The sequence below is a fragment of the Lagopus leucura genome, unplaced genomic scaffold, assembly GCF_019238085.1.
Source record: "Lagopus leucura isolate 7727_CA_CO unplaced genomic scaffold, USGS_WTPT01 Super-Scaffold_100004, whole genome shotgun sequence".
In the NCBI taxonomy this organism is placed as follows: Eukaryota; Metazoa; Chordata; class Aves; order Galliformes; family Phasianidae; genus Lagopus; species Lagopus leucura.
In genome coordinates, this window is record NW_024962264.1 from 61,366,741 (window position 1) to 61,394,467 (window position 27,727).

Consider the following 27,727-nt stretch of genomic DNA (forward strand, 5'->3'; position numbering starts at 1 on the left):
TCACGTCTCAAAATAAAGCTGCTCTTAATTCACTCTGAGGCAAGGTCAAAGCCACAGTAGTACCTACAATATTACAATGGGAAAAAATTTCCAAGTCTAAGACTCCAAATTAACTACAACTTCTCCCCTGCTCTAAGAAAGTAACTGTTTAGGTGCCTGAGAGTCCACAGGTACCCAGATTTTTCACCAGAAGAAGGTATTTGTGTACCTCAGGTTTTTCTTACTCCATGCTGAGATCTCACCATTTTGGCTGAGCTGAACATCTTACCACTCAGGAACACAAAAGCCCACTTGAGACTGACAAGTCCTGAACACAGCTAAGACTCCTCAACATGGCTCTGGAGTCAGTTTGAGAGCGCAGCCACCCCAGCTTTCATTTAAAGACATGGCTGGAGGAGGAGGGAGTGGTTGGGGTGGCATGAAAACAGCACCTGCCGCCAGGGCAACGTGGTTTCAACTTCTCCCTGCTCAGCTAGGTGCTGGGTTTGGACTCTGCCTCCAGGGCTAGTTTTGATTTTTATCCAGAGATGTTTTTACACAAAATGTTTAGTAAGCAGGTTTGGGAATGGTGCCAGATACCTGCTCCCCACCTCTGTTCAGGGGAGGTCCCTACTGGTAAGCTGCAGTCAGGCTCCCACTTGCTTCTCCTTTCTGGCTGCATGAATCCTCTCAGCACAACTGAAGTGGCACAACTTCAATAGGAAGGGCTGAGAGGTTGCCTACAGCCTGGGAAGGGACAGGTGGATTTGAATATCCCTCAGGAGAAAGAGAACCCAAACCCAAATTCAACCACTTCTGAGAGAAGTATTACAACCACTACGTTATTATACAAAAACCACCACACCAATCATTTGTATCTTAAGCTGCGAGCACACGGCTGTGAGCTGAGGCTTTGGCAACAGGGCAGGTTTGACTCCCCGGGCTGGGTTTAGAGCTTGTAAGTGTGGGACCTGCTCGTGGGATGCAGCAAGAAAGCTGGAACAGGGAAGGGGTGGGAGAAAGGCACCCAGGAACAACAATAGATAGCAGCACAGAGAGGTCAGTGGACAAGTTTCACGGAGGGAACAAGATCTGGAAGCAAGCACAGAAGGAATTGCAGGGATTAGTGTCTGGAGGGTGGAAGCTGTTAGCTGGCAGCAGACACAAAAACAGATATACTGGCTCAAATGCTAAGAGCCTGGCAAATGATAATCGGTGACCAAGGCAGTCACTTTCATCTCTACAATTCCTGCAGGAGCTCAGGGGATGCAAAATTTTCCATGTCAATGCAAGAGCCAGGCAGATTTGGGTATGTTGAAGAGGCAAGGCTGGAATTTTGGTCAAAGGAAAGGAGTGGGCCCACAATTGTAGCCTAAGACACATAACCAAGTTTTTAGGGTTGCGTGGCAAGTCAGTGCTCTAAAGACAAGGAAACACAGCTGTGCAGTTAAGCTGAACACCTCGTTATTTTACAGTGAATTAAACTCGGGCTTTTCTTTTGCATAACCTGATGGGACAGATGTTCATCTGATATAAGTCAGTGTTACTCTCCTGAAATCATCAGGGATGTATCAGTTCTGATCACTTGAAGTTTTAAATAACTCCTTACTTAGGTTAAAAAGTCAAACCAAATCTCTAATATCATCATCAAGGTCCTTTTACCTTGAATTTTTCTTTGTTTAAGCTGAGACTAAAAACAGGCTGGACTCCTCAACTGTTAAACAGATTAAGACTCCATAATGCAACACTGTTGAAAATTTCTGCAGTTTTACAACCCATTCTGCCCTCTGTCTAGCTTCCTGCGCCCCCTTCATCCTCAAACAAAAAGCGTTTAGCTGCAAAATCATAATTAAAAGATTTCTTACAGGAATTTTTAAAGTAGCTGTTGGTCAACGTGTTTTCATCACAAACCAACACAGTTTAAGTAACAGCTCCCTCTACGATTAATTAGTACAAAAGAGCACGTTTATTATTAAAGAGCATGCATACACACGTGCTTCTAAATACGCTGAGCCTGATTTTCTTCAATTTTGTTGTTTCTTCCAATTCTTCAAATATGTGTTTGAGAAAAGCAGAGGACAAGAAGCATTTATTTGGAAATGGCAGGTTAGCCATTTGAGAAAATGTGCACATTTTAATCTCATCGAAATATACTAACCTTAAAAATAGAAGCTATGTGGTAGAAAAGTGACACTTTTGATGAAATAGGAGGGTATTTGGCTCTAAAACAGGACAGATGAGCAGGCTGGGTAAATGGCAATATTTGCAATTCATTTTAGATATTTGTCAAGATAATTTTGTAGTTAGGTGTGGATAAGAGCTGCAGGATTTGTTTCAGGCCCATTTAGGAAAGAAAAAAAAAAAAAAGGCCAACACAAGATTTTGATTTAAATTCAGGCTGATCTCAGCGACACAATTATTAGCTTATCAACAGCATTAAAAGTGAGCAGCAAGTTCCACTAAACCTCCTCCCACAAAAGAAGAAAGCGACAGCTAACATCCAGCACTGCTCCACACCAGTGACTTTTAGACAGAGTTTCCACTCACCTTAAGAAAGTGATAATTTAGAAATCTCTGCCAATGAACACAACCTGCTCACTGGACTCCCACAGTTCTGAAGACACCTGCTGGTGGAGTTTAATATCCTGTAATCTAGAGCATCAGAAAATGGCTGGGAAACTTGTATTAGGAAGAAGTACACAGCTGAACAGAAATTAGACTGTAATTAAAATATAGAATATTTAGAATATTCTAAATATATATATATATATATATATTTATGTCTATATAAATATATAGAATATATAGAATAGAATTAAAATAGACTATAGACTGTATCTTCATTGACTTGCAGCCATTTTTTTCCATATTTTCCATATTTGCAGTGGTTTGGGATCTTTACAAAGTTTAGCATTGCTTTTGCTGTTTGGAAAACAACGCTGACCAATCCTGCTTGCACCACACATATTATTTAATTAAGTATCCAGAAATTAATTACACCATATGCCAATACACAGTGTGCTCTTCCAGCAGCACCTGCTACCCAATCCTAAAACTGGTACAGTACCACCACCCTCACTCCTTTATTCAGTGGCAAACATGCTAGCATTGTCCTATTATCCCTCCTGTTTCGGCTCAGCATTAAGTCTTAACACTTTGGTGTAATCTGTTTTCTCAGACCCATGGCTGTCATTTAAATAAACAAACAATGAAGCAAAGATCCGTAAGAAAATCTACCCTCCTGTATAGCATTCCTACAACACCCACCATCCTGTACCTTCGTGCCATCCTACATCCTCAAACACTCAGGCCCCAGCTCTTAGGGGATATATTCTTGGTGAGACCTCCATTCACATCAGCAATGAGAACTCCTTCATCAATAAGCCAGTCACTTCTGTGGTGGCAAGTTACAAACAAAATCTGAAGAAATACCCCCTTTAGTTTACATTTCTATCCAGATCAGTAATCAAAGGTGCTCCACACATGCTAGAGAACAGGTGTTGGCTGCAGACCTCAAAAAGCTGACAGTCCCTAGTCAGGAAATAGACTCAGGATATGAGCCCAGCCTCTGAAACTAATGCATCAAATTAAACGTTTGCTTTGACTCAAATAGGTATCTTTTCTGGGACTGGGAATCTCCAAGATAAATGTGTGCTTCAAAGAAGAAACATCAGAGCTGACAGCATTTTCTCCATGGTTTCTCCATGGGTCACGGCAGTATCTCTGTAAGGAAAACCAATCAATCCAACAAAAGAACACTTAACTATCATTATAGGAGTTTTCTTTTGTTGTTTTTTGTTTGTTTGTTTGTTTGCTTGCTTAGTTATTCCATGACAGAAATTAACTGTGAATCATTTAATTCCTCTCTCCCAACAATTATAGGTCATAGAAACAAATGAAGAGCAGCTACCTACTGAAGATTTAGCAGAACTGGACAAGTTTGTTGCATTCAAATCAGAATCCTATGGCAACATTTGATAAAGATATAGAAATACATATATATGACAGTGCCAGTGGTAGACAGGACTGGACACTATGACCACACAGGTCCTTTCCAACCCTGTGTTTAAGTTCTCCAGACAGGAAGCCACTCTGTGTCTATGACCATTCTTGCGGTTTTTCTGTGTACCATTTCTACTTTGACTGTATTCATGATAGCTGTCACATGCTTGGGCTTATCATGGATTTACACAGGCTGATTTTTTGTGTGAGTGTGAAGTCTTTAACATCCCATGTATCTTCATGATCACTACTAATGATTGAGTTGATACTTTCAAAGAACAATTCACAGTAACACCAATATATTTTTCCTGAGTGCCTTCATCTCCATGGATGCATAGGTTCAGTTTCCCTCTTGTGTGCTATTTTGCAGTTTTCTAGCTTGAGTGAGAAAATGGAGAATATTCAGTCATTTTCACAGAAATTTTTACTTCTAACTACCTTAAATAATTCTTGCAGGTAACATTTTTCTCTCTCCTTTCTTTTTTAAAGCATGGGTAGATAATGTAATGGTAAGGGTACCAACAAGGATTTTTGTAGCTAGAGACTTCCCTGCATTTGGAAAACTGATGATTCATTTCCTACCCTCTGGGCTTGTTTATTCCATTTCTAGCTAATTAGAACCATAACCAGATCAAAACTGCATGACAACTTTCCCTTTTTGAGAACTTAGCAGGTTTGATGGTCATTGGTAAGGAACTTTGCAAGTGCAACTATACCTTACCAACCAAATCACCCCTACCCATGGGCACCAAAATACACAGATCTGTGACAGCTTCCTTCTACAAAATCTATTTTGACATTTATCCAATATGTCATAGTTACTCTGCAAATTCAAGACTTCATTTAAGCTTCCATAAGTTTGCCCAAGGAAGGTTAGATTTACCAGTGTACAGAGCTCCTTAAGCATCACATTTGCCATCATCACTTGCCACAACAGTTATTTAATTCATATTAAAAAAAACTGTTTGACAACTCTTCATTTGGGAGCCTTGGGTGGCAACCATGGCTACCACCTATTTTTATCAATAGTGTTATGCATTTTGCAGTTTGTTCTAAACTTGTCCTGTTGCCACTTTGATTTAGAACAGTTCTTTAGACTCTTCCAGATACAAAAGCTTCAGAAGAGAAGGCTCTGTGATTTCCTTCATAATGATCAGTAAAGCAAAGATTTATTTAGCCTTTACGTAACAGACTGATGTTCTTTGAGTGTTCTTATTACACTGCAATCATTTACCAAGCAAACAGATTGACAGGTTTCTACTCTTGTGTATTTGAAGAAGTTCTGAGTATGGCAAGCTGTTCCTCAAAATCGATTTTACCTGCCTTGTTTAACTTGCCAGAATGTATGCTCTTTTCTGTTTTCTCTGTTCAGACTTGATCTCCACTTTCTGAAAATATCTTTTTACTCCTAACATCTCTCTGCTCTTCTATTTAACAATACCAGCTCAAGCCTTTTAACAGAAGCAAAATAATTCTTTGAGCTCCTATAATAACGTCCTCAGTTTCTCTGCCAGTACCTCACTCTTTCAGCCTTTTAACTACAGTTAAGTAGTTAACTTCAGTTCCTTTTAACTACAAAATCATAAGAATGATTTCTGTACATTCCGCAATCATTTCACTGAACGGATTTTTTTCTTAGCATGAGAAAACTGTGTTGGTCCCGATCACCATGCGTCGCTCTTGGTTAAAATGGATCTTGTCTTCTTCCTGTTAAACAATCAGTTTCACACTCATCCATCACTTTCTCTGCTGCCCCTTACATCAAATTCAGTCCCCTCCTCTTACGACCCTACCATTACTGTCATTGCCATTTCTCCTTCCGTTATGCAGGCAAAGGTCCTTTTTTTTTCCTTGGACTGAATAAACTCCTGATAGAAATATGTCTCAGACAAATACAAAGCTCTCTTCCAAATAAAACCGTTGCACTTGCCAAGAAAGGAAGAGTCCATATTTCCAAAACAGAGTCCTCTGTTTTGATACAGAGAATTTTCCAGATGGCTTCAGACTATGTTTCAGTCATCACTGCAATAATACTAATTATGAGCTCATTCACCACCAATATCAACACACTCACTTCCACATCTCTTAGAGATAAGAAATGGACTCTCTTAACCGTATTCTTTCCTTGTTTCCCAATTCCCTGGAAGGACAATTTCCTGACACCTCTGATACACTTTGGATGACAAGTGTAAGAAGCTTAGTTTCTGTTACAGTTTTTAAAACGACCGTAAGAAGAATCAGTGACACAGATGACTGATTTTCATCCAGGAGATTCTAGCATTGTTCCAGTATCTCATGCATTTATTAGGAATTCATTTCCTTCTGGAGCCTCAAGGGAAATTTCTTAATCAGCACACCTGGTATGTATAGTATAAATAATTAAGGGGATGCCCTCTCTAACAATCTATGCAGAAAGGCAGGTCTGCTGTAAGAAATGGCCTGGATCACAGACTTGTTAGAAGAAGGAATTAGGGTTTTGAAATCCCCTCAGTTTTCAGATTCAAAAATTTCATGAACATTTACTTAATTTGGGGGGAGTCAGGGCTCTATCTGGTCCATGTAGGAACCTACTCAACCAGTTTGTTTATGAGTTATTTCAACATTATTCTTTCTACACTGTCAGCATAGATGGTGCTTTATCATCATTTTTCTATGCCAGAATATAATTTATTGCTTGCCTTAACAAAAAGTTCATGGCACCAATTAAGCTAACAGTCAAACTAAGAAAAATAATTGTCACTTTTGACAATAGGCAAGTGACATATAAGCTGCTTTGATGACACAAAATACTTAAGGCAGACCATGTTCAAAAGGACGGAGATCATGAGAAGTCCTACATGTTCAGTTTTACAAATTAGAAATTTTTGAGGACAGTAGAGCAGCTACAGCACAATCTCAAGTCTTCTGAGGAGTCTTTATCTGGAACATGAAGAATGCTGAAACCCTCACAAACTGGGGGCCTCCTAAAAAGCACAGAATACATAGGTTGCTCTGAAATTAATGCCTCCTATTCATTTCCATGGAAACTACAGAGATGAAGAGCACAATAACACTATTTGATAGAGCAAATTCTCAGCTACAAAACTGTTATTCAGCATAGTCACCACCATTAGCTGCGCATTTTCAGCAGCAATGAAGAAGAGTCTGCATGCCACGCTCGTAAAAATCTGCACCTGCAGAGATGACACACAGTTTCACAGCTCCTGTGTCAGTGCCATTGCTGGGAAATTGTTGGCCACACACCCCTTTCATTGGTTTGAACCGACAGAAGTCAGAAGGCACCAATTCTGGACTACATGGTGGTTGTTGCAGGACAGTCCAGCCAAGATGGGCAGTGTGCTCCACACTGAGCACTTGTGGGACCCAGCCGACACAAACTTTGAGACATTTCAGCATGTTGAAGCCAATCATCAGCATAAGGTAATATTGATGGGAAGGTCCAAACTCTACTGCCATCCCCGCACCATCTGCCTCTGACATTGTGAGCCGGCAGAATAAAATAGGAGGCTTTACTTTTGGAGCAGCCCTTATGTGTGTTCTGCAGTAAAATATATTGATTGTCTGATGACTCACAGGAACACATTGGCAGCATCTGCAGAATTTTGATCTAAAATAGGGGTTTTGTTCCTTTTTGAGGGCAGAGTCCCCCAGTGTCTGGACAACCATGCATCCACCAGCTTTATCTTAAATGCTTTGCATCTTTCTCTCCTTTACCATTAGAACACGTTGTTCTGATTTCTTTCTGCTGCCTTTGATTAATTCCCTGCCTTAATCTGTATTTAATACATAAACTACAGATTCCTCACTTGAAATCTCTTTTTTCTCCAATACTCAACTTCTACTTTAAAGCTTCTAAAACAAGCTCAGTCAAGGGAGGGTGCTTCACTTGAGGCCGCCATCTGCAAGTAGCAATGTTAAAGAACTGCGCAGCAAATGGCATACTTGTGATTTGGAATTCAGTCTGGCAGATAAAAGAGGTTAGACAGTTCATTTAAATATGCTTCTTCACTAAGTAACTGAAATTAATTCAAACACTGAGATTTGCTCACCATCATTTCTTCTATTTCCCAACACATTAGCTGGATGTAAGCAGCTGGATCAAGGAAATCGGCTTCTCATAAAGGGTTTTGTTCTAAATTCTGGTCACTTTTTTCAGCTAAAAAAACTAATGAGTAATTTATGTCCAAAAGTTTGAATCTTAAATGAACAAAAGCAAATGAACATGCAACTGTCATTATGTAAACATATTCCCCATCCCTTTGACTTGCTCAGGCCCATCAAAGTGCTTGCACTTTTTTCTAAAGCGATTAAATTTGAAAGACCTAGGTCTAATTAAATCTATTGCTATTAATGTCAGCAATGCGTTTCAATGGGTTATAAAGTAAAGCACTGTAATTAGCAGGATTTCTCCCTAAAGCCCTGGGCAGCTCTTGTGTCTGTGCACCGCTTTAAAAGGACTCTGTTGGGCTGCAAGGATGTTCTCACACAGGTCCTCTAGAACCAGAGTTTGGTGAAACATCACAGGGTTACATGAGTTCTCTTAAAAATACTAAAAAAAAAAAGAACAGAGAGACCTTATTTCTCAGTTTAGAAAACAAAAAGCAGGAAACAGTTACCAAAACAGATGGATTTGCACACCCTACACTAAAATTGAGATTTATTTCACACTGCCCTCCTGTCCTACCTGAATCGTAGAAACATTAAGGCTGGAAAGACCAATAAGATCATCCAGTTCAACTGCCAGCCTGTGCCTGTGACCACTCTAGACCACGTCCCTCAGTGCCACATCTCCACATTTCTTGAACGCCTCCAGGGAGATGGTGACCCCACCACGTCCCTTGGGCAATCTGTTCCAATACTTTACCACTCTTCCTGAGGAGAAATTTTCCCTATTATCCAATCCAAACCTCCCCGGCACAACTTAAGGCCATTATCTCATGTTTTATCACTTACTTAAACCAAATTTAGAATCCTGAGAAAAAAAGCAGGTTTCCATTGAGAAAAAGTGATAACAGAAGGTCTCTGAAAATGCCTGAAGGAGAAGCCCACTGGTGAAGATTCACAAACAGCAATACTTTCTCCCCTATTTGGGAAACTATGTAATTTGGAAGCTTGCAGAGAGTAGATATATTTGGTGGGACTGCGAATGGATAACTCCAGGTATTTGGTGAAACTTGTAGGACGTATCTCTCCTCATCTGCATGCTTCATCCTGCTCTAGTGGAACTCTGTGCCCCCACACCCTGCTGAGCACATCAGCCTGCTACAGAGCTGCAGAGTGCTGCTTCCACCCAGCGTGCTCTTGGTATTCCCCAGCTGCAGGCACTGAGGGGTTAATGCAACCCACAGCATACATTAAACCGTGCTAAGAGCATTTCACAGAAATACCATCCTGAAGCCAGCAGCCAGAAGGAATAGCTAACCTCACATACGCTCTGTCGGGGCGACACACAAATACACTCGCTTTCTAAGCTCAGCATCAACGAGGCGCTTTGCAGGGCACTGGCAAATGCATGGAAACCCACGGACACAGAAATGCAGCACTTGTGTGGACAGCTGCACCAGAAATTGGAAAGCGATTCCCACAGCGTTAGCTGTGAAAGTTGTGGTCTGCTTTAAGCAGACTCATTTGAGATCGCTCCACCGGTCTAAGAGAAGACATTTCCTATTGCATTTTAAAAGCTCTGCCCTCTCCTGTTTGTATGATCATACCATGTAGACACACACGTACAGGCAGATAACAAATCCACAGCTGCAACCCTGGGTACTGATCTGTATCGGGCTGTATAAAACAGCACTGCAAGCAGTCTCTTTTTGCTGTAAAAGCAGTTGGAACTACAATTAACAACAGCACATCTCGGGATAGGGAAAGACGCATAACTAGAAGCTAATTAGGAGGGCAAACACTGAAGCTTGTTAGCCGAGATGCTAATGAGAATTATACTTGAGTGGCAGCAGCCTAGCTATTCAGAGTTAATTAGAAACCTCAGCTGATAGCATACTGCTCTTAAGAGCTTTCAAAACAAACAACTTGGAAAAACTGTCCTGCAGCTCAGGATCCTGCACACCACGTTGGGTGACTCGTGGGCATGGGGAACAATACTCAGCCCTCATGGTAAGTCAGCAGGATATGGGAAGGGAAGGGCTTTGGTGAGAAGTGTGTGTCCCCATGGTTTTGCTGCCATGAGGACTGCCATTGCCAGAGCTGCTCGCCCTGTGCTGCTGCCCCCAGGCACTGAGCAGAGTGTTGGGCTCTGCTCCACTTTGTGCAGAGAGGAGGCAAAAAATATATACATAATAGTAAATCAAGCCGCTTTGAGGGAATAATCTTTCAGACATGGCAACGTGGCAGCAATGCAGATTGTGAAGTGGGGCCTTACCTGGGCTGAGCTGCATGGCTGAATCCTGCTCTGAACAGAGCCAGGGAGGCAAGGCAGAGGGGCTGCGTGTTTAAATGTTTCCTCTGTGCCTGATTGGAAGCGCAGGAGCCAGTCAGGGACAGGGGAGAGGCTGCTAAACTCAAAGGAGGTTGATTGTTTCAGGAAAGAGTGGGTACTGGAGAACCTGCAGACTGGTTCATTGTGAGTTGAAACACAGGAAAAGGTTCAAGTGTCGCACAGGAGGGAAATGCAGAGGAACTGAGGGAATTTGCAGGCTTGCCGAGGCCCTGTTTGCATTAAAATTTGCTGCAATTTCAGCAAAATCTGGTTTTAATTCCATTTATTGAAACCAATTGCAAACCCATGTGGACACGCTTTAACAGACTCAGCTTTGCAAAAGAGTATCAGTGTAATTCAGATCTCAGTTAAAACAGAGAGAAGAGTCTCCAACAATGATTTTAAAGCACCGTAATTAAACAGATTTCAAAGTATAACTTCAGCCAAAGAAATGCAACTTTAATTGCAGATGTGACCCAGCAGCCAGTAGCTGATGTTGAGAATGGATGGGAAACTGCATGTGCTAAAGTCTTCAGTATTTGTAATACAGCCCCACGTGAGGTTCCCATTGCAGCAGAAGGGTGTGAGTACAGAGCAGTAAGAGAGGACACTAGGAACTACAGCCCACAAACCCATCCTCTTCTAAAGCCAAAAATCTGTGTAAGCAGTATTCTGAAGAGACAAATCTATCACATATCAGCTTTGGGAACCATTCTTTTCTCCTGATGCTTTCGAAGCAGAGTCAGGGATTGCAGTGATTCAGGTCTAACAGGATTTGTGAACACTGATTGAAGCCAGAGGCAAAATTCCCCAAACTCCAAAGCAATGTTGCTCTGGGTTTGACCGAACAGCTCACATGAGGACTGTCCCAACCACAAGCAGCATGCCTCAGCTCAGCCTGCAGCAGCCCACCAATGACTCAGGACCCAAGAGAGGTTGGACTTATGCAAACCCAACCCAACCCCACTTGTGATTTGTGCCCCAGTCCCTGGGTCACCATCTGGGGGTCTCGCTGCTCAGTAGCAAGGTTAGCTGCTCCAAGCACAGAGTACTGGAAGCCACTAGGCAACTCAAACCAGGCTAAATAAAAGAAAACAGAATGTAAATGGGAGAAACTTGAATAAATCCTGTGGGCAAGATTTGCTTGTGGGGAACTAAGAATATAGATAGCAATACCTGGCAGACAACCCTTGCAAACTGGCTCAGGTCCTAGAAAGAAGCCAGCCGGCACAGAGATCAAAGGGTGCTGCCTTCATCTAATTCTTGGGTCTTATTCCCTCTGCCACCTCTCTCCCACCACTTAGTACTCTGGTAGGTTTTCCCCATATCAAAGAGTACTCGTATCAAAGAATTTTACAACAGCAGCCTTCCCAGAGCTGCAGCGCCAGCTGGAAACAAGTGGGGGCAAGGCCCAAGGCGTTGCCAGGGCTGGCTTTGCTGACAGCAAGCAGAGGAGACCATGAGCCTGAGCTAGGGATTGGTCGTACATTTATATCTTCTGACTGCCCCAGAGCCTGTGCAAAGTGTGGTGTCAGACAGCGTGGTTTGCAGGGAATGGCATCTCCAAGGAGTGCTGTGTGGTAATTCCATTGCATGAGATGACAAAGCATGTAACCATATTTTCATCTCCAAACTAAGAAGCCAGAAGAGATTCTGCCACTTGCACAGCAGCTCTATTGGAAGGGACCCGTGAAGATCATTGAGTCCAACTCCTGGCTCCATACAGGACTAACCAAAACTTGTGTCTGAAAGCATTGTTCAAATGCTCCTTGAGCTCCAACAGCTCGGGGCTGTGTCCACTGCCCTGGGCAGCCTGTTCCATGCCCACTGCCCTCTGGTGCAGGCCCATTCCCTAACCCCCATTCATCTGGCTGGAGCCAAACCCTAAAGCTGTATCTTCCCCCATGTGCTCAGCTCTAAGCACTTTGTTTCCCAGAGCAGCAAGTCTACTCACTGTGTCTTTCAGCCTCTGGAAAAAATACAGCAAAGCTGGGTTCTCTGGATGCATTACTGAGTGATCTCTTTTTTCTCCTAATGCAGCATTCACTTCACTTCTCCCATCAGTTCAGGAGGGCAACATACAGCCTTTTAATGTCTTAACAACCGTATGCTATTCCCAACTTGTTACATATACGTAGTTCACATCTTCCCTCTGCAGGGATAAGTGTGCAGCTCCAACACTGAATTTCATCTGTTTATCTTCTCCTGACTGCGTTTCTCTTCCAGTATTCTAGCTTCACGCTGACTTACGCACAGCATCCAACTCAACAGGAGCTCAGTTCCCCTTTCAGGCTGATGATTCCCTGCTGCAGCAGTAGCAGCTCCTTCTGTGAAGGATTCCTGTGAGCTGTCCCTCCTCTCCTGGCCCACGCTGCACACCTGCCTGCAAAATGGCATCATCTGTTACGTATTTTACCTGCATCCCCCCCAGAACAAGGCTGCTGCTTCATTTTCAATGCCAATTGATCTCCCTGGGGATGATTGTTTAGCTCTGCAGGACACACTGCCCCACGTCTCTGGCTTGTAATGAGTTTAATTTTTTTGTCATGCTCAGAGCACTGCCTGCTGTCTCTATGTTATCATACACACTGGGAATTTCCTTTGCTTGGCAAATGTTCATGGTTTTATCAAGGATTATATCTGGCTTTTCTATTAATGGCTTTTCTAGTAATGCCTCTGAGCTCACTTCTTTCTAATTTATAGGCTGATCTCTCGCAACTGACATAATGCCCCCAAACTGCAATGCTGCATCTTTAATCTTAGATCACTCACCAGTCCTCTCTTCTTTCAGAAGGAAAAAGAAAAAAGAAGAAAACAATATGAGGAGCAGAAGTCTCTCCTTTGCTGAAGACTTAGGCCTTGGCTCAAGGAGGCTTTCATGGGAAGTCCCGCAGTTCCCTGGAGGACTTACCTCCATCCTCCCTCGCTGCTGCCACCTTTACTCTGCCTTCCAAAAGCAGTGACCACAGCTCATTTTCTCTGTATTTCGTCCTTCCATGTTTAATTTCTTGGTAACCAAGCATAGCATCCCATGGGTATAGAGTAAAGAAACTTTTACTCTGAAGGAACTATTGTGCCTATCATGCTGTTTTCCCTATTCTATGGGTTATTTGAGTTTGTTTCGTTTGTACATCTACTATCTAAGCAATCTGTACATTTTATTGGGAAGGCTCAGCTTGCACGTATACTAAGTAGTTCTGTGTTTAACATGTTATCTTTAATACAAGCATGCTTGCTTTTCCAGGACCCCTGTGTACCATTTACTTTGTCCTTGCCATATGACAATCACACCTTCATTCAGCTTCTGTTTGGCATGACTTGCAGGGAGTTTATTCTCTCACATCACAGGGAGGATGCCTCCATAGCCCCACTTGGACATTATCTTAGTGCAGCACTGAACACCTCCATATACATTCTCTGCCTGCTGATTTTGCTATGATTCTAGTACTGCACTTTCGCAGAACATGAATCTTCTTGTTGCATTTTGTCTTCTCCTTTGCATCTTTGCATTTTAGTTTTGCACAAACATAGGAGGATTTTTCAGTGTGCTTTGCAGTACACCCCAAATTTTCTTCGCCTGGTGAAGAAAATCTGGTGCTATAGAGGCTCCCATCTCTCAGGTCACTCTTGAACAAGTGCAGCCTGAGTCTGCCAGGGAGCAGGACAAAGGCTGGTGAGCCAACACCATGTTCAAGTATTCTTCAGCATCTTGACTCCACTTTTTGTTCTGTTTCTCAACGTTACTGAGTTCATCTCTGAAGATTTCCAAGCCATTTTGCACAGTTTGGCCATGAAACCAGCTGTGATTTTTTACTGTTTCCTGGTAACACTTGTCAGTAGTTCTCCTATCAATCCTATTCCTAATTTTGCTACAGAATGTGCGTTGCTCATTACTCTCAATAACACATCTACTTTTTCCTTTTTATGCACGACTGGCAGTTTTGTAGCTTTCCTCTTGTAAGCTAAATAAAGCCCAGATTCTGTACCCGTTTCATTCTGCACCCACCTCTTTCCAGCAAGGGTGAAAGCCCAGGGGCCTCCCCATTCCTCTGCTCACAGAACAGTTCTTAATTTCAGGTGGCCTTGACCTGCCACAGGCAGCTCATGTATGCCTCTGGGTGCAAGCACAGAAAGGTGTCTGCTGCAGGACAGCTCTGCAGTCTTCTTCTTTTGTCTCAGTGTGCTCATCTCCTCAACCATGCCCTGAAAGCAGGCTGCTCCCTCCCCAGTACCTACGTCCTGTTGCAGCCTCTCTGAGCAGACTCCTAAAAACTTCTGCCTTTCACCTGTAAGATATCTCATGTTGGGAAAACAAACAAACCAAAAAAAAACCACACTGCAGAATGTACGTGGGCACCCACAAAAGGCTCTGTATACACTTAATAACAAATTACCCATTTCACATTCAAACCCAGACCAAAGGACAGAAAACAAGAGCTGATAACAGCTTGGATATTGCTGATACAGCCTGTTAAGATGGTGATTGCTTTTTTCCCTCAGCTATTCTAAACATAAGCCTGTATTTCGGGTTAAAAAAAAAAAATCACAAGGAATTTTATAATAATTGGAAAAGCTTTCATGTCCCATCTGAAAGAGCTCCTTGAAAGAGATTACAAAAAAAAAAAAAAAGAAACATCAAGGAAGATATTAGCACTGTACCTCGCTCTTTCATCAGTATATATAGTACATAATGCACATCAGGTGCCACAGGAACTGCTGCTTAAGGTCAAAGCAAGGTCCTTATGAAAGGGACAATTACTCTCCAGTGACAGATAAGGAGAAGAAAGTCAAAGCTAAATACTGAGAGAGGAAAGGCAGGAGTGCTCAAAGTCAAGTGAAAGAGCTACAAAAGCCTTTACGTGAGGAAGAGATCAGTTCAGAACCTGGCTGTGAATTGAGGGTTTATCTGCTATGAAGGGTCCCCCAACCACATTTCCCTCCTCGCATCTGAAGGTAGCAGTGGTACAAGTGCTAACGAGCGCAGTGCGGGGCCAACCTCACACCTAGGAGCTGGGTCAGATGGCAGCAGGTCATCCTGCTCCTTTTGCCCGTGGGGATGGGGTGAGGGTTCACCTCACGTTGCCATTCAAAGAGCCTGGATTCAGCATCTTCACTGCACTAAAACTCAATTAACTTGCATTTTAGAACAGTGAATGATAATTGAAGCAGAGATCCAAACCAGCAGCACATGTGGTGGAAAACAGTGCTACATTTGGATGGCTGCAAAGTTATTCTAACATTTTGTTCAGAGTTGATGTTAAAACACTTGAAAGCTCATGGCAAAACCCTTACTATACCTCCCTACATATGGATATATATATATACACACACATATAGAATCATAGAATCACCAAGGTTGGAAAAGACCTAAGAGATCATCCAGTCCAACCGTTCACCTATTCCCAGTAGCTCCCACTAAACCATGTCCCTCAACACAACATCCAGTCTTTCCTTGAACACCCCCAGGCTCGGTGACTCCGCCACCTCCCTTGGCAGTCCATTCCAGTGCCTGACCACCCTTTCTGAAAAGTAATACTTCCTCATGTCCAGCCTGAATTTCCCCTGCCGTAACTTGAAGCCATTCCCTCTGGTCCTATTGCTAATGACACGAGATAAATATGTTCTGGCATACCCTGATTTGCATTGCAGTTGATCTCCAGAATCTTTCTAGAAACCCAAAGTTCTTACAGGACTGGGAAGAGAGGAGAAAAAAGATGCATATGTTTCATTGTGTCATCCAGATGCACTAGGCCAGCATACAAGTGAATGCTTAAAATGGCATTGAAAACTTCTGTTCTTTGAAGAAACAGCTAAATTTTCAACTCAAGCATGAATCTAGATGTAGCTGTAAGATTACATATTTTTTTCTTTATGCATGAAAGCTCCATGTCTTACCCCAGAACATTCTCTTAAAAAATCATTCTGTAATTCTCCACTAATGCTGTTGTCTTGCGTTGTTTCCTGTCTGCTACAGTTCACAGATCTAGATACACCAGCAACTGTTCTCTCATAGAAGCAACCCCTCACAGGCAGTTCAACATGTATGTTTCTCAAAGAAATAAGTTAGGTCAGCAAAAATAAGTAAATACAAAGTTTTGCTTCTGCAGATAAGCTTTCTAGCAAGCACAGATGTATGTCGATTGAATGTGATTTTCTCTCCCTCTTTACCAGCTGACAAAGATGAAATGGCCAAATTTAAGTTCATTTAAGTCATGTGCAGAAGAATTGCTCATATGTGAAGGGGCCTGAAACTTCTCTAGGCAACAGTAGTACTGCCTCTGTCTCTGGCCAAGATATGCTTGCTATAGAGGTATAAGTACATAAGTCAAAAGCCAAAGGAGGGAACGAGATTATTTCAATTTCGAAAGTAAAAGGAACGAAGAACTGGAAGAACTTCTGCAATATCCAAACTTGCACTCTCCATTCAGCACGAAGGAATCAGATGTTACTTTGTCAGAGTCAGGTTCAGTGTCCTGTCTCTAACAAATGCTGAAAGCAGTCACCTGGAGATGTATGTAAGAACAGAAGAAGCATGTCAGAGAATTTCCCAAAGTAATCTCTTGGCCTTCAGCCATTCATCGCCCAGGGACTTCCAAAGACAGATGTGTTTCCTGCGTGTTTAATAATCTGCAGTAGTGTACTCTTTGATCTTGTCTGGTCTCCTTTTGAAGCTCTCTGAACCCTTAGTATTCCAACAGCCACAATTTTGGCAAAGAGCTCTGTAGCTTAACTACTTGCAGAGTAAAAAACATCTCCTTTCGCTCGTTTTCAATAAAATTCATGTGACTTCAGATACACAAATTTGGATTTAGATGCTCTGTTGCAGCCAACCTGTCCAAGCATGTAGGGATCAACTTAGGAAAGCTAAGCTGGAGTTAAACCTAGACCTCTTACTAGCAAGACATATCTGGGGAACTACAGGCTCAGCCTTACCTCGATCCCTGGGAATATGATAGAGCAAACAATCATGGAAACCTTTTTCAAACTGTCACAAGTCCACAGGGCCAGATGGGATCCGCCTGAGAGTGCTGAGGGGGTTGCTAGGTGTGACTGTCAAGCCGCTTTCCACTTATCTATCTGTTCCTAGTCAACTGGAGAGGTTCCAGGTACTGACAATGTGATTCCCATCTACAAGCAGGGCTGTGAGGAGGATCTGAGGAACTACGGGCCGGTCAGCCTGACCTTGGTGCCAGGGTAGATTATGGAACAGATCATTTTGAGTGAGCTCATATGGTATGCATGGGACAACCAGGAGATCAGGCCTAGCCAGCACCAGTTCACAAAAATCAGGTCCTGCTCGACTAACCTGATCTCCTTAAATGATCAAGTGTCCAGGTGGACAAGGGAAGGCTGTTGATGTAGTCTTTCTAGACTTCAGCAAAGCCTTTGACTCTGTCTCCCACAGTACTCTCTTGTAGAAGCTCGCAGTCCGTGGCTTGGACAAGTACACTGCTGGGTAAAGAGCTGGCTGAAGTTCCTAATGGGATGAAGTTCCACAAGACCAAGTGCCAGGTCCTGCACTTTGTCCAGAACAACACCCAAAAACATTACGGGCTTGAACACAGTGACTAGAAGTCTGTGCAGAGGAAAAGGATTTTGGGGCGTTTGTTGGTGCCTGGCTGAACACAAGCTAAGCAGTGTTTCCAGGTGGCCAAGAAGCCCAACGGCACCTTGGCTTGTATCAGAAATAGTGTTGCCAGCAGGAGCAGGAAAGCGATCGTCCCTCTGTATAGGACAATAGGACAAGAGGGAGCGGCCTCAAATTGTGTCAGGGGGTCTCATGCTGGATATTAAGAATTTCTTCTTGTAAGAGTGGTGAGGGATTGGAACAGGCTGCCCAGGAAGGCGGTGGAGGCACTGTCCCTGGAGGTGTTTAAGGGAAGGGTAGATGAACTAATTAGGGACACAGTTTAATGGGCAATATTGGTGGTAGGTGAATGGTTGGACTAGATGATCTTAGAGGCCTTTTCCAACCTTAATGATTCTGTTATGCACATTTAGGATTTCAGGGATGAGCCTGGAGATGAACTGAGCTGCACAAGTTTACACTACGAAGGAAGAGTGAAGAAAAGATGGCAATGCACAGAGAAAGCAACTCTCAGAGCTGTGTTCAACTTTTGTATGACTGCATTTTTATGGGGCTGAGACACAAAAAAGGACTGGACAAGTCCAAGTTGTACCAGAGCTAAGAGACTACCCCTTTTTCAGAAAGCGTTCTGGAAAAGAGCCTTTCTTCAACCCAGCAAAACTCTTTCCTAATAATTTCCCTGACAGCAGGGTTGCTAAGCACAACCCTACACGTATATTTTGGCTATGCCAGTACTTACAACTGATCTCTGATCAAATATATCTATAAATCATTAGATCAATACGTCAGAGTGCAAAACCAGAAATAACCAGGCTCTACTAAGAGAATATTGCATATGATGGATGCTGGTACATCACAATGTTACAAATTAAAAATAACGTAATTACAGAGAAATAACATAACTGGAATGCAATCGAGAAACAAAATAATGCAAAATATTTTTATCTGAAAACCCAAAACATCAGATTATCCCTAGAGAAAGTGCAGTAATGTGAATGGAAGCAACTAAAACTAGATAAAGCAGATTTACTTGTTTTGCTTTTATGATTGTGAGGAGAAGGGAAAAAAACACAAAAAACAACCCCAAAAACCAACTTGCTTGACATAGTTACGTGAAAGGCACCAGTACAGAGATCATTCTGGCTGACTCTGGAGTAGTAATTCACAGGGAAAAAACTCTAGTTCAAAGCACAAATGAAGTATGTATTCCTTTTATAAACCAATATAAAGAAACACTCAAAGTCTAATTTATAAGGGTAACAACACTACTCAGAAGCAGTTTAAGGTTCTGCAGCCTTCCTCATCTTGCCACAGCTCTCCAACTTAAAAATGCTTTTCCTTTCCTTGCTGCTCAGTAAATACCCATGCAGCCAAAGAACTAAACAGGACAGGAAGCAAAGTGGAAAAATACTCAGGACACATTTTCAGGCATAATATAGAGCTGTTGATGATGATGATACTAAATAGAACAAACAGGGTCTAGCCATTTGCCCAGTACTAAAGCTGCTCACATGATCCGACTCACCTCTTCCTACTGTTCCTTCATCCCTGGGCTGTACCTTGCAGCCAGATGACACAAAACCATTTCCTGCTCTCCCTTCAGCTGTGGGCTTTCAGGCACTTTCTCAGCAGCCAGGGCACTGTCAGCCTGGCTCTATCCTACCACATCCCCAGAAGTGCCATCAGTGACCCCATCCTGGGGTGTACCACAGCTCCTTGGTCTCAAGGACTGTTCATATTTGAAGTCCACAAATTGCCCCAATCATTTATACCCACCTGAAAGCTGCACACAGGAAAAGTAATGATTTCCCATAGGCGTCAATGCACCATTTAATTGCTTAGGGCTAGGGACTGCTTTTCGATTATTTTCATCTTAAATGTACATTGATACTTTAAGTATCTGTAGTTGGTCATCAGCAGACAAGAAGGACCTTTGTTCAACTCTTGATCATTGTCATTTGAATGATGCCCAGCTTTTGTAACAGGCTTTGAAGTGCTCTTCAATATTATCTCATTTAGGGGTAAATTCATGTTTATGGCATTCAACTTCCAAAGTTATTCTGCATCCATGAGATTTTGTAGTCAGTAAAGCCTGAGTGAAATCAGATTTGCTCCCTGATTCTGAGATTTTTTCAGGTAATAAAGCTGCAGAGTACAATACAGTTAAAAATCATTAATTTAGGATTGGCATTTACGTTTCATCTCGAGTTAATGTAGTCAAACTGAGAATAAAAGCAGTGTATACAAGGGGGAGCCAGACTTCACTAAGAAGTTAATAATTAATAAGCACTTTGATGGTATTTACCCCATCAGCAAAAATGCAAAACAACCCCTTAAATGCTATAAATCTTACTGCAACAAACTGAGTTTGTATTTTCAGTAGTAGATATAGCCCAGCAATCTTTTCTAACACAACATGACAGCTCAGCATGACTTCTTGCAGCATTCCACCATCACCACAATTAATTTCAAAGGTACAATACCACAGTTGGGATTTTTATGGCTTAAGAAACTTAGGTTTGCTTAAACCAGTTAGCTGAGACCGATCAACTCAAACCAATTTAGGTTTGTGTAATTTCTCCCACAGAGGGATACTCTCAAACCTCATGGGCCAATGGTAGAAATGGAAAAATAACCTGTCAGCAGAATACAAGCTTCTGCTGCGCCATCGCTAATGTAACGTGGTGCCACACAAGGCTGTCTGAAGCAGCAGGTTCCTTTCACTTGCGCTGCTCGTGCTGCCTGCAGGTTTCCCAGCTGCCAGGTCATGTTCCTCACATTTCTTATGCTTTCAGATCACAGCGCAATGGAAACCCGCTGTATATCCACAGCCTCACATTCAAGTAACTGCAGCATATAAACATGTTTCTTTAGTGAGAGCAGGTGGAACCAAAAAGCAATAAAGTAAAAAGAACCACTTTTGAAACCATTTGGGTACTGATTAAGAAACATCTTTTTAGATTACTACTGTCAGTATTTAAAAATAACAGGTTTGTACACCTCCATTCTAGAGATTAGCTTCTTCAGGATCCAAAATTCATCCAAAAACACCAGGTACTTTGGATCGCTCCATCTTACCTTTCATTACACAGGCATAACATAAAACTTTTATTATAAAGCATCAGCGTGGTGAAATATTTACTTTAGGGGTCAAGGCAGAGGAAAGAAGGGGGGAGGAGAAGGAATAAGAGACGTAAAGAGCAGGAGCCTTGAAATGCTTAGAAAAAAAAAAAACTCCCACTTCTCAAGGGTTAACTTTCAGTTGAAACCAAAAACTGCTGGTTTAAAGCAGTTATGAAGGCAAAGAGAAATTCTGAACAAAGAACAACTGAAGGAATATCTGTCCTAACTTGCCTGAAACCAAAAGTTAGAAGACAAATTGTGTTCTTGCAGATGCTAACATAAACGCTGAAGATGGTATATGAAACATCAACACTAAGACACACCAAGAAAGTTTTTAGCAAGGTTTCCACTTGCATTTCCATTGGATGATCAGGCAAATAGTTCAATATTCGAGTCACCCAACGGAAAGATCGTGCTGAAAGCCCACTTACTCCCTTTTCCTTAAGGGGAACTAAGAGGTACAACAGATCTCCATCTGGGGACTTATTTCAAGTTAGTGAAACACCGAAATGAATCAGAAGTTTTACAGGGCATGTAATTCAAGATGAGCTAGATTAGCAGAAACACACTATTTAAATGCTTTAGCTTCACCTGGCTCAAATCTGCACACAAGCTTCTGTGGTAGAGTCAAACCCAGCCCTCAGGGATGCATTTTGCTCGGAGCCCAAACACTGCAGCCTGGCTGAAAGAACTCCAGAATGTAAATAATGAGGGAAAACAATCAGGTTGCACTCGATCAAAATCTACCCATGGCATTTGCAATTGGAAGGATATGAAAACAGCACCTGGGGTGAGGATTATGATGCTATAACTTGGATGTATATGCCATGGGAAAGAACAGAAACAAAATTCATGTAGAATTATGGCTACAGTGGAAGAACAGGAGGTTTGGCTTAGAAGATATTCTATATAATGTATAAACCTTTTCATGCTTTACTTCCAACAATCCTAGAAATCACAAATCTTTTCATCTCTTCTAGCAGTTATGCAAAAGTTATGGTATAATTACGGTATAATTGCACGTGCAATCAAAGCTTTTCATCTCCTAACTGGGGCAGAGCCAAGCCAGTTCCAAAGGATGGCTGCAACAGTCCGATAGCTGCGCTGACTCAAAAGGGGCAAAGCAGTACTTACATGGGACAGGAGAGGCAGTGGAGAAAATTGTTAGAGAGAACTGAAGAATTCCACTCTTAGAAGTGCAGTGCTTCATTTTCCTGCGTACATTAAACCACCTTCTCTCTTCTTAAAACTTAAACTGCTGCTCTTCTCCAAGTGAAGAACAAAAGCTGAAGACTATCATTCAACTAAAACAAATGGTGACAGGAGCAGCTGCTCCTACCAGCTAGCAACGCTGACAAGGAAAAACGTGCAAAAAAGTTATTTTGACCAAGAATGAAACCAGCACGTGCTTGGTACATTAAGCTACTGCTTTAAAGCTTATTCCAGAATTTCCAAAGAACAGCCAAGAGCTGCAAAGTTAATCAAAACAAGATGTCTCAAACAGTCAAGTTCAGCAAGAGATCCTCCAGTGCTCGGCAGCAGGACCACCCAGAAACATCTTTTAAGATGCAGGCCCAATGGAAAGCCTAACAGCTGGGGAATCAAGCTTAGGCAAGTTAAACCATTTTTTCCTCCAGCGTAACATAATCTCCCCCATAGGACTGCTGCAGATAAAAACATCCTCATCCAAAGAATACAGCTGTATGCTTCAATTTTGCATTTTCTGATCTCAAAGTTTTGGTAAGGGTGACTATATAAAGCTCAGTTGTAATATAATACTTTTTTATTGCAAACAGCACTGAAATTCTGATGCATACCTACAACTGCAGGTAGTTCGAGTATTCTTGCATAATGTTAAAACACTCCATATTTGACAGCTGCTGAAAAGAAGACACTGGGGAAAAACATAGTGAGAATGCAACAAGGTTTTTGTTTTTTGTTTTTTGTTTTTTTTTTTTAAATAAACAGAGAAAAATGTCTTACAGCAATAGTTGTATTTTATTTTCTCTTTTAGTTTCAAATTGCAGTATTTTCAGCATTTCTTTAAACTTAAACAGACATCTAAAATTATATGCTTTCCTTTTATTTTGAGTACAATTGTTCTTTGGGTTGGGGCTCCAAGCTTTCGCTCATCACTGCCCTCGAGCTCTATAAGACAGCAGCACAGGGTGCTGTACATCACATGCCTTGGCCTTGTCCTTCGCCAGGTTGACCCAACTTGATGGTATGTGTACACAGACTGGTGGGAATGATAAGCTCACACAAATGCACGTGACAGAAAGCAGCGCATGCTTCACAAATGCTCTGCAGCATTCATACCCAGTCAACAGGAACGCAACTAAAACCTGGCATACTACAGAAGCTCTCCTGGCCATGACTGTGGGATTCTCAAGATTTTTCAATGGATGCTTCAAAGTAGCATGCACAAAGAGTTCACCTGAAATCTCAATGTAAGAGTAGCATATTGAACTTCCCAGTAATTTTGCTACATTGCTTACTCTGGTTCTTACAGCAGCTTGCTTTTTTTTTTTTTTTTTTTTTAAACTTTAAAATAAGGAAACTATCTAAATTAAAGTACCAAAGTACTTTGCTCCTTTATAACTTTTATCATCTGTATCCCTGTAACCAGAATTTTTTAAAAAATAAAAGAGCAAAGAACTTACCATTGTCACATAGTTATTTCTATCATTAGTGCAAATTTTACTTGGGACTGTACATGGAAAAAGTCTGTTTTATGCAATGAATGTACTTGAACCAACACCTTTTCCTCCCACCTCATCCCTTCCAACCGCTGGGTAAGATTCTGAATGACCAAATTTAATTAGACTGCTTATTGCTATATTTATTGCTCATTATAACCTAAAAATTTCTTTTATTTAGGAAGCGTAAATGCTTAGGTATGACAGCTCCACCAACGTGTAAGACAAAAAAATACGTCTGCTGCTCTTGGAGAACTGTCTTTGCAGTGCTTTTGACACGACCTCCTTATCTGCTTTGTGAAGTTAACAGCCATTTGTAAAGGAGAACAGTAAGACAGAACGCTCTTAAGGTAAATCTATTAAGTATGAACAAATGTCTTTTAATCCAAAAGCTTCCACTCATTCCCCACTTCATTTATCTAAATCTGTTCTATCATTACTTAATGCTTAAGGAATGCTCTATTTTTTAAGAAACAAAGCTTCTTGGTACTGAGAAGGCATTCCTACCGAAGCAGGAGTACTGCTCAATCACTTACACTTTGGGGAAGAAATGACATCTGAGTATACACTCAAGAGAAGATTTAAATACAGTCACAATTTCAACTGGCAAAATGCATAAGTAGAGAAGAAAATACTCTGAATACAAAATACTCTGAATGCTTTCAATAATAAATTATTTTAAATGTTTTGCATTTTTTTTTCTTTAAATACAGTATCAGGATTTCTTGGTGACCACTGTTCTGCTGTTTTGTTCTGTTGTTGCAGTCCCCATCACAGACATCTTGATTCTTGTCACTACAAGCAGAAAGGAGTGACTTCAAGTACAATTTCACCCCAAAAGAAGGGAGAATGGAGAAAGCAAGTGCAGGATGAGGACAGCAAAGTGTGCTGCAGGTGACATGTTAGATTTGAAGCACTAGTTGTGTGCCTGTTTCCACACTAGGAGGGCCCTTATTCCCTACAGGTCACTGAGAACTTCTAAAAGGAGCTGCTGTTCTTTAGAAGTTCCAGAAACGTGTTTCAGGAGGTATATATGTACTATGACAAATCTCCAAGAGAAGTCCAAGCAGATGGAGTAATTACTAGCAGTGAATCCACGAGTGTAAAACTGACTGCATCCGCTCTAAAGCTTGCCCAAAACTGAGTAATGGAAGTATTTGCTTAAAGGTCATTTGAGAGAAAGGGGCTTTGTCACATCAGGTGCTTCTCATCCAGCCATGCTGACTGCTTGGTTCAATGCACTCCTTTCAGTGGTTGGAAAGATTCTATGGCAAGTCCCAAATCGGTTGGTTTGGAAAGTTTCATAAAGGGACTAGCTCCTGTTTTCCCAAGGTAAAGTAACCAACCATGTTAATCATGAGGAGCTTAAAATGACGAAGAATTTAACAGTTTGTAACACAACGTATACTGTTGGTGAGAATATGACTAACCTGATGCTTAAAAAATATATTAAAATCTATTTTAAAATTTGGAAAATAGCTTACAAAAATATCTTCACTTAAACTATATATCATACAAAAACTGACTGGTGTGTGGGTTTACAGTACAAAACGATTATTGGTGGTTACAAAAGGGAAGAGTGATCTATACTACCCTTAACGAATGCACAGGGCATTATATCTCACTGCCTTGAATTATTCTCTTGTCAGAATTAAGATAATTTCGATGCAACTCAAAACTTTCAAACAGTATCTATTAAATCATTTTCTGAACTCCTATTCAGCTTCTTTTAAAAATCACCACAGTGCTGTGGCCCAAGAAATAAGAGTAACCCAACTAAGGGCAGAAATAATTGCTCCAGATAGTAAGATCTGTAGAGAGCTAAATACAGCGATGTCTACAGTTGTTTCTACTGCCCATATTATCAGTTCTGCCTTTTCAAGAGGAAGTGACAGCAGTGGACAGTTCCTTTTAAATCAATTTATGGGCAGGAGTAACAATTTTTGGTCTAGATTGGAATTAGTTTAAATACATGGGTTTAATAAATACAAATATACATATCTGTATACATTAAATGTTGTCACGTGTATAATTTCCACATATACATTATATACAGAAATACATACAAGTACATGCTCCTCCTGACAACACTATCTCATTTTTCCAAGTGTCACCAAAAGGTGTGATAAGGAGTTGAAGAGAGGTTAAATATAGGACGTGACTGAAAACCCAGCTATCATTTTCCTATAATTAAAAAATGAGAACAAATATAACTGAGGATGAATGCTATGCTCTCCCCATGCAACTCACAACTCAATGGGGTTTTTTGGGTGGTAAGTAAAAGCTAAATCTGCCTTGTGTAGTGCTATAAAACTGTGTGTCTAAAGCATTGTGTATGGCAGGTAATAAAAGCAGTTGTGTAATCTAACACTTTACCAGTCCCAAAGTAGACCACAGCAGCCTTCTGATTCTCAACTGCTAGTATAAATTTGTTCAAAGCGAGAAGCGGTTTGAATCCAGTTGACCCCATGGTCTCAGTTAGGAAAGGTCAAATGGTTACTGACTACTGGGGAGCTTGCACTATTGTCTCTTAAATGCTGTGCAACAGATAAGAGCCATTTCTTAAGCATACAAAAAGCTGATCCAAAACAACCAGTCCTCTCTTTTACCATAACATCTCAAAATAAAGGAATTCAAAAGCTACAAGTGGACCACAAGAATGCCTCCTTAATACAGTCACTCAAGACACATTAAATCAACATATTCCAGTTTTAAAGCGCTTTAAGAAAAAGTGAGATGCAAAACAAGATGTAATCTGTACATTAAGATGGAGTTTCAAAAAGAACATAAATTTGAGCACAAGGAAAAATGAGGACAATACAGATGTCAAGACATTCAGTAGCGTGGCTTCTGTTCACCTCAAATTACAGCACAGCTCATGCATCACACATCTTACAATTTTACATACTGTACATGATATAGAAATAGAAATATTTAAGTTAAAATTTCTTTTACTGATATACTGTACTCAAATTTTGAATCCTGAGAGGAAAAAAACAAAAAAAAAAAGTGTGGTTACGTATGTGCACCACATCTCCAATACCACCAACACGTGCACCACAGGATATAAGAAAGTCTGGAGAGGAATTACATGCTGGAAGTGTAACTCATGAAAGCCACCTTCTGCTGTCCTCGTTTGGGAGAGACAATTCAATTCAGCAATCTCTGTTTTGTACTACACAACAGTACATACATGTACATAAAAAACCAGGAAGTTTTCTAATGAACGCAGCTTGCAATAACAGAGTGTTTCTGTCGGTTTCTTACCAGCTGCAACACAGTGGCTTCAGCTGAACGTTAGGAAGAAGAGCAACACCAGTTACCTTGCATGTAGCACTTGCTCATAGTTTACAGTTAGTAAATCTGTCTCAGGTGAGTCCCAAACATCACTTGTAGAACGTGGACAACTCCACCCACAGGTGCCTCGTGTCAAGAACAAAAAAAACTACGCTAGATTTTTCAGGTGATTTCAGTGCTGCAAAACACTTTTCCATGCATTCTGGAAGAAAATAAGTGGCAGGTCCAAGTTTATCACAAATGCAACCGCAGATACTTCCTCGATCTCACATTTCCTACAGTTTGTATCAGATTCCAACGCTAGTCATGCAATTTCATTATGCATCAGGACATTCAGCATGCTGTGACCTTGTGGACATTTTGCAAACAAGTTAGGAGGCGATGATATGGGGTTCCTGGAGATGCTACCACCTCAAACACTGACTGAAAAGCCCTCCGATCCAATTCTTCATCAATCTGATGTCGGTAAAAGTCCATGGCCACCAAACAGAAGATGTTAACATCCACTTGCTCCAGTTTTCCCATTCTGCTGATAATATGTGGAAGACTGAGATACAAGTTAAGGTCATAAATGACAGAATTTGAGTATATTTGGTTTACTAC

The 27,727-nt window shown here is 41.4% G+C and overlaps 1 protein-coding gene across 4 annotated transcripts in view; it reads right to left on the bottom strand.

The window, feature by feature from the left end:
* Positions 1-23,105: 23,105 nt before the first annotated feature.
* HTT (huntingtin) overlaps positions 23,106-27,727 on the bottom strand; it is a 78,534-nt gene continuing 73,912 nt past the window's right edge. For all 4 annotated transcript variants that reach the window (XM_042870875.1, XM_042870876.1, XM_042870878.1 and 1 more), the window contains one exon: positions 23,106-27,671. In XM_042870875.1, the coding sequence (XP_042726809.1) occupies positions 27,458-27,671 (214 nt within the window). In that variant the 3' untranslated portion in view covers positions 23,106-27,457. The remainder of the gene's footprint in view (positions 27,672-27,727) is intronic.